Genomic DNA, 8,163 nt, shown 5'->3' on the forward strand with positions numbered 1-8,163 from the left:
TCAGCTGGGTGTGCTGGCTGCTCAGGTTATCCCTCACTGGGAGGGCCAGTGTGCTCTGCTGCACCATTTCAAGCCCTCCTAGAAAGCAGAATGCCTTTCCCATAGGGTTGATGTGCTGCCAGGTCCAAGTGACTGCTTTGCATTTTCATTCTAAACGCAGACACCTTTTGAAAGAGGCTGTTCAGCTAAGGTCTGATAGTACTGGAACTTGGTCAAACTGGACATTTTAAATACTTCAGTTAGGGTTGTGCTTGGGTGATTTGGGGGTACAGCTGTGGATTTAGAGCAAAGCAGACAATTGTTTCATGATTGCAAAATTCAAACTTGAGATTGGGCTATCTTTACTTGCACCCGTAAAAGTAGATTATTTGGAATGGGGCAGTTAACCATAATACTTAAAATAGACTCATGAAAATAAAAGGAGAAAAAAAAAAGTACTATCTGAGACAAGAAACGGAAAAAAAGTTAACAGTGCAGTGTGTTTAGATACAGGAAGAGAGATTTGAACGTTAAGAATGATTACGGAGATGAGCCATGAAAAGACAAGATCGAGCATGTGGAGTATCAGATTCTTAGCTTCTGTCATCACTGGAAGGTTTTTTAAGAGAATGCAGAAATCCACAGAATTGTAAAGGATGAGGAAATCTCAGTCATTGAGAGAGGCTGGGATTGCTGATGAGGTGGAGTTGATGCAAGTAAAATGTGCTTAAATACATCAAGGAATGGGGCATTCAGGCTCCACTAAGAGCAGATTATCGTTTCCTGGAAAGCAAAGCCCTGAACAGGTTTGAGGAAAAGCAGTTAACCCGGAGCTCCTAGTACAACATTGTGTGATCTCTATTGCTAATATATTGTAAGGATCACAAAGGAAACAGGACTGCAATTTTTACCTTTTAACCTAACAATGATGAGACTGGTACAAGAACATTTCTTCTGCTCTAATTTATCAAAAAATATACCGAAAGGTTTGGACAAAAGGTAGAAAAGAATCACAAAATTGAATTCTTTAACTCTCCTTTAGCAATGTATTTCTCGAATCTTTGATTCAGCATGATTAGTTTATCAAAAGTTAATGTGTGTGACTGGTTTACAGGTCTCCACAGACAGACAATACTTACTAATGGCTTTTAAAATTCCTTTTGCTGTAACATTGGGGTCAGTGGCTAGAAACAGAAGCCAGACATGTTCAAATGGGAAGTCAGGCACACACGAAACAAGAGAAGTGATTAATGCCCCCGAATAAACTGCTGCTGCTTATGATGGGGGGCATCTCTGTCTCTTGGTGCGTTAAAGTTGCAATTGTATGCCTTTCAGGAAGAAAAATCTGTGGCTGGGCAAAACCTAGGTGGTGCCATATAGCGATATTTCAGTACAATTATAAGGGCACTTGGTCTAAATGATGTAATTGTCTCTTCTGCCTTTAAGCTGTGTGAGTCACAGCTTTACTTTTTGAAGATTGCTTCACTTCTATGTCTTAATTTGCCGAATTGTTTTAAAACAGAAATATGCCGACCTCATTTAGGTGCTGCGATGCTTAATTGCCCATTATAAAGTACTTTAAGGTTCCTGGATAAATGGATCCAAAGAAATGCAGGGTGCTTGCATGCTCACCAAAAAACAGAAAAACGAAAGATGTTAAAAGATTTATTCAGAATCTGTTCTGTGATTAGTTTCAGTGTCATGGTAAGTTTGGGCATGTTAATTACTTGTTTTATTTTTTACAGGCATTGATATCCACTTTGTTCATGTAAAGCCACCTTGTTTGCCTGAAGGCCAGTCTGCAAAGCCATTATTAATGGTTCATGGTTGGCCTGGTTCATTTTATGAGTTTTACAAAATTATTCCTCTTCTGACTGACCCTGCCAGCCATGGCCTCAGCGATGAACACATTTTTGAAGTCATTTGCCCTTCTATCCCTGGCTATGGTTTCTCAGAAGCACCCCACAAACAAGGTATGATATATGAGAAGAAACTGAACTAACACAAGCCTAGTCTTACAATGAGGCAACCCCTACTAGCGGAACAGTAACTTCTGTCTCTTGCTTTGCCAGTGTAGAAACAAAGATCCTGTGTGTCATGTGGAAGGAGAGAGGTGGATACGACTGCAAATGACATTAGTTTCAGGAGCAATGGCTGGATAATTTACAAAGGACTATAAAATGTTATGAAGTAACAACTCTATGAATTAAAAAGTTTCTAGTTATCGTTAAGATAAGGTTCTGCATGCACAGAGGCAAAATGGAAACACATTCTCTGGGCAATGCTTAGTGCCTCAGACAGGGCTCAGCTGGAGTATGACTGGTTTAGGAGGAGTCCAGCAACCCCGTAGCAGGCTAAATACATGGAAAACTAGTCGGGTTAGGAGAACACCAGGCTGTAATGAACGCTGCACTTTCTTCTCTTGGTTTCTGCCTGTTCTCTAAGCCTTACAGTGTGACAAGGGCTGGACAGTGTGACAAGGGCTGGACAGTGTGACAAGGGCTTTCACGTAGACTGTCAGACAGACAAGGAAAAGTGGGCTTGTTGTTTCTTAGGAACTTTTTTATGCCAGGGAGAATAAATGCTGCACATTCAGAAGAGCAGCTGGAATTAATGCAATAGTGTTTTTTTTAATTATTATTATCTGTTTTTTTCAAATGCAGGCTTTAATTCTGTAAGCGCTGCTTCAGTATTTTATGAACTGATGCTCAGACTGGGATTCAGCGAGTTCTACGCACAAGGTGGTGACTGGGGCTGGCTCATTTGCACCAATCTGGCCCAGATAGCTCCCAAGTGAGTACCCCTTTGGTACAGTGCTGCATGATCGGCATATAAAGCTGTTTTATTCTTTAAATAGTTACTGCTTATGTACTTGATTGTTCCTAAGCAAGTCCTAAAAACAAGCACTGTGTAGTTTTTCTCATCAGTGCTCTATGTTAAGCAGTGATCCAGAACTGTATGCCTTGGTTTCTTCTGAAAAGATGAACAGTTGTGTGTTTTGTGATGACCCCAGGGAATTCTGGAATGGGATAAGTATTCATTTAAAAAAAAAAAAAAAAAGAGGATTTGTGCCTGTGTGTGTGTGCTCTGACTCCTGGTGGTTGCCGCTTTGGCTTGTTTTTTGTGAAAAGCAACACTATGAAGTACAATTAAGGTCACGAGCAATGATTTAATTAGTGGACTGGAATTTAAGGATGTCTATTTTTGAACATTGTAAATATAACATCTGTTACAATAATAATATATATAATATAGCATTTAATATTTAAATAGAACATCTTATAACGTTTTGATTCATTCTAAATATAACAACTTTGAATCAAATTTTATTTTGGTAATTTGTGGGGCCTTTTTCTGTCTTTATTTTTAGCCATCTGAAAGGCCTTCATTTAAATCTAGCCTCTGTTACGAACATGGGATTCACCCACCTGCTCTCCATTCTGCTGGGCCGCTATCTTCCAGGGCTCTTCGGTTTCCAGGAAGAAGACGTTAGGCGGATGTTTCCCTTCTTGAAAAAAGGACTCTACAGGATCTTGTTGGAATCTGGCTACGCTCACATACAGGCTACAAAGCCTGATACTGTTGGTATAGAAAGCAAACAAACAACAATAAAAAACATGCTTTTAGAGCTCAGAATACTTAATTTTTAGCTATAATGTCACAGAAACAAAACATGCTGCTAAAAATAGGCAGAAAATGAGTTTTTCAGGGAAATGGAAGTAGAAAGGCTAGAGGAAATTGAAGTAGGAAGGTCAGAGGTTTTAAAAGACAGTCTCTCTGTATCGAGTTGTAAAAGGCAATAGATGGGTGTATAATATTAAACTCAGTTTTGCATGCAAAAGGGGTGAATTATGAGAACTGAGCATTCTCTAAGTATCACTGACCACATTCTTAGTTTTCATAAATAGTTTAATACTTTTCCACTTCTGCTGTCATTGGGGACTGTAATTCTATTGCAAATGCAGGTATGCTGACAACAAAAGATAGTTTCTCCACTGAGAATGGATCACGATCAAAATGATGTAAACTAAGAAGCTTTTAGCTGTTTTAGCACACAAGCTAATTTATTAATAGGCAGAAGTAATACCTGAAAAAGTCAAATCTAGTTCTTACTCACTGTTATGAATCACTTGCAGACTTTCAAGAAAATAAAATGTGTGTACCTATGAATTTTCTTTCTAGATGAGCTAATCACTCATTGCTTAATCACTTTACGTGTCTAAGTATTAAACATTTCTGTTTTAAAAATATTTTTTGCTACCGAATTGGAAATCTGAGTCAAGATACTGAGTATATTTTTATTTTAGTGCAGCAGCAATTCACTCTGTAGATTTTATTAAAAACAGCTATAGAAACTATTTCTTAATGTCTTTGCATACACTTAGCTACAGAAGCAGGCATATTCTTAAAGTATGTAGGCAAAATGCTAGTTTTATGGATTTAAAATAATTTGGCTTGCTTTGAGTTGTGATTTCTAAAAATTACTAGTCTCCGATTCCTTTTTTTGCTTTAAGAAAAGATTGGAAAGCCGGTAGCTGACAGGTACCAAGATGTGTTCTGTTCTTCTGTCTGATTCTTGCCCTACTGGTAGTCTGTGGTCTGTCAGAGCAGACTGTGTGGACTGCACAGACTGTGAACCAGCAGTAAGCTCATGTTTTGGGAGCTGAAGCAGGAGCACTCCTGCAATTTTGAGGACAGTGAAGAGAGGGGAATGATGTGGGGGAGGCTCCCAGAGGAAAAATGACACCCTGAGGAAGGAAGCTTTAGGTAGCTGGGAGAGGCCCAGCCTGGTAGGCTGCCAAGGTCTTCCTGAGCCTTCTGGTGGTACAGTTCTACCTTGCAAGAACAGGATTCAACACGGAGCTATCCTTAGCAATGAAGTCATTTCTGACTTTTGGTTGATACTAATCTCTTGATTGTTTCGGAACTGGCTTTTGATCGAACCGGTTTACATGGGTCTGATTTTATAGTTACTCATGAGGATATTTGGATGGAACTTGGGTTCATTTTCAGTTGATTGAAGAGGCTTGGCATTGCCCGTATTCTGTACTGTTAGGGTTGATAGAAGTTTTTCCTACACGTAAACTGATGTACTCTTCTTTGTTCCCAGCTAAGTGAAGTACATGAGAACAGGCTATTGCTTGTCTAATTCTGCACATCTAGAAAGCATACTAGCTGTAACTTTTTGGAACACTTGGCATCCGATACATATGTTACTCGTTTAATAACTGAAACTCAACTACATTTAAACAGTAATTACTGATAAAGTTTTGCTAGCTGTAGTGTCAGGCATCTTATGGGACAGTTGGGCTGCAGGGGTGGAACTTCAAATATATTGCTGTTCCTCAGGAAAAGGTTTTTCTAAGATTTTTCTGAGCAGCTGGGACAGTTTATGGTCCCTGTATTTCACAGCACTAGGATGTATTAGCAAAGTTCCAAGCACAGGTGTGTTTTGTTGTTTTTTTTTCTATCCAAGTAAAACAACTATAAAAAGTATGTTAAGACTTGTCCTACATTAAGGCAGTTGGCTATTGCTAATGTGGAAGATGGACCTTTTTATAAAGTCTTGCCCTTCTTTAATGACCTTCTAATAATCCTTAAAAAGTTTTTGCTGTTAGTTAATGGTGTAAATTCACCTGGGCAACTTCCAGATTAATAGAAGCAAACCCTACTTGGCACGTAGACCTTAATCTTATTAGCTCACATGTGCACACACACACAAGCCAGCAGAAATGCAATATTGCTACATCAGGTTGAAAACATGCGATGCGAGCTAAGGTGGAGCTTGTTGGTATACAGATACTATGTTTATGATCCAACAATAAATGGCTCTGACTTGTTCTACTAATTTATTTGCTTAAAAACACAGTTTGCTGGAACTGCTTTGTAAAGTTACTTACCCTGTATTATAGTGGGCAGCTTCTAAAGCAGTCTGAGGTCAGCAGTAGAATATCCCAATTTTAGTTAATTTAGTTAATTTTTCTCCTCCTTTTCAGGTTGTGGCTTGAATGACTCTCCTGTAGGACTGGCTGCATACATCTTGGAGAAATTTTCTACATGGACTGATCTGGAATTCCGTAGTTTAGAAGATGGAGGACTAGAGAGGTAAGCATTTCCTTTAATGCCATTTTGGATGAGGTGACTATGCCACAAGTCGTAGCTAAATAAGATTCTATCTGAATGGATGGCCTCACATCATATAAGGAGTCCGTAGTGACCACAAGCAGTGCAGTACTACAGCATGCAAATAAGCAAACAGGCCATGAATGCTGATATGCTCCCTTCCCCCTTGTATCTCCTTAAAAGAGATACACCCTGCATTTTTTTGTGGATTAAGAGCTGGCTTAGTGAAAATCTTAATGAGTTAACTGTTTTTCCTACCTTGTTTTTTTTCCCTTACAACAAAACCAAAGTCAAGTCCCTGCTAAAGTAATGCAAAATGGTATTTAGTTCTAACTAAGCAATTTCTGGGCTCACTTATTCAGGAAGTTTAACCTGGATGATCTTCTTACCAATATCATGATCTACTGGGTGTCAGGCTGCATAGTCTCCTCCATGCGTTTCTACAAAGAAAATCTGCAGAAGGGAATAGGCACACAGAAACATGAGAAGTAAGTGTTTTTTCCTTTAAATGTTTTTGCCTTGAACTTAATGTTATGATTGCAGATGGGTTGTTTATATCTTATGGTTGCTGCCAAGTTTATGAATGCTTAGGAAAAGGAATGCTATGTCACAGTGTATCTCTGCAGGACAGGTCAGTTGATGCACTGTGCTCAGAAAACACAATAACTTGGTTTGAATCCCAAACCACCAGCAAGGGCAGCTGACTGGAACAACACTGCTTGAGGACCTCCCCTTCGTGGTGTATCATGTGTCTAGCTAGGGAAGAGCATATACACTTACTTCCAGATTTGATTTCAGTTATTAAATTAAATTCAGTTATCAAATTAGATACCTGGATACTGAGTCACCTAGTCAGTTTTGTTTATGAAGTTCTGGTACTTTTCTGGACACAGTTTGCTTATTTCTGGAAAAAAAAAAAAAAGTTCTACCTTTGGAAGTAACTTCAGTATAATGACAAATGCTGCATAATTTGAAAGTTGGTAAGACTAATGTTCCTATGTGCAGACACTTACGATAACAGCTTGGTTGCATATACCTCTGTCAGGTTGAGTACTGGGGAAGGTTTAAACCTGCCCAGAGGCATTCACAACCCCAGTTCACTGCTATGGTATTTATTGAGCTGTGAAATGATGCTCCCAGGAAGCTGACTTGGTTTTTGAAGCTGTTGTGGCTACACTGTGGGCAGTATTCTGCTCCAGTTCTGCCTACATGAGATGAGCTAAACAAGCTTCTACGTGCCTAGAGGAAAGAGTCTCAAAAACATACATAAGAGTAAGCACCCTGTTCTGTCTGAGTTTTAAAACCTGTCACTTCTGATAATGCAACTTATGTATATGGAATATTTCAACCTAGGAAATACTGCTGTTTATAACAAGCATGGCTAGTTCCACTTTAAGATACTTTTCCTTTCAAATGCAGTTGCTTCCCTCTATTTGTTCCTATAGAAAACATTCTGTAGAGTACATTCATGCCAGTTAAAAGTAAGAGCTTTCTTCTATGGGAAGACACTTTAGAGGACAAATTCTCATGTTAAGAAATGTTTCCTTTGAGCTAGCATAGATTTACTATTATTGCTCTCTTTTTCCCCATCCCTGCCTTAGAGCGAGTGGTTCAAGATAAATTCTTCCCCTGCGTACCCTCCAGTTGTCCTGACAGGCTCAACATGTTCTAGTTGTAATATTCACTGTAAATCTCTCTTCAGCCCTTGTCAAATTGTTTGCTTTCCCCTCAATACATGACTCTTGAGCCCTGAATGTGGCTTGAGGAAACTTGCCTCCTAGGGCTGTCTTCTTAGTTTCCTTTCTTCTAACTCTTATGCCCTGGATACCTAGCAACACTGCCTTATATATCAGTGTATGCAAAAAATTATAGCCATCTTTCTTTTTTTCTTTTTTCCAGGAACGGGAGCATTGTCTAGTGCTCAAATTTAAGATTTGGAAGTCAGTTTTTAATTGCCTAACACATGTGCCTATCTGTTGAGGAACATTTTCATGGGACTTTCCATGTCTTGCCAAATTACGTGTCTCAAAGATAAAATTGTTGTTCTCTCTTCTCTCTCAG

General features: G+C 39.0%; 1 protein-coding gene across 4 annotated transcripts in view; it reads left to right on the forward strand.

Moving 5' to 3' along the window:
* EPHX1 (epoxide hydrolase 1) overlaps positions 1–8,163 on the forward strand; it is a 47,308-nt gene that overhangs the window by 15,173 nt on the left and 23,972 nt on the right. For all 4 annotated transcript variants that reach the window (XR_013948909.1, XR_013948910.1, XM_080586306.1 and 1 more), the window contains exons 5-9: positions 1,725–1,952; positions 2,643–2,772; positions 3,350–3,564; positions 5,976–6,084; positions 6,465–6,590. Coding sequence is in view for 2 of the 4 variants with exons in the window: in XM_080586306.1 (XP_080442432.1) it covers positions 1,725–1,952; positions 2,643–2,772; positions 3,350–3,564; positions 5,976–6,084; positions 6,465–6,590 (808 nt within the window). In the remaining 2 variants the exon portion in view is untranslated. The remainder of the gene's footprint in view (positions 1–1,724; positions 1,953–2,642; positions 2,773–3,349; positions 3,565–5,975; positions 6,085–6,464; positions 6,591–8,163) is intronic.

The sequence above is a fragment of the Anser brachyrhynchus genome (genome assembly GCF_964034855.1).
Source record: "Anser brachyrhynchus genome assembly, chromosome: 3".
Classification (NCBI taxonomy): Eukaryota; Metazoa; Chordata; class Aves; order Anseriformes; family Anatidae; genus Anser; species Anser brachyrhynchus.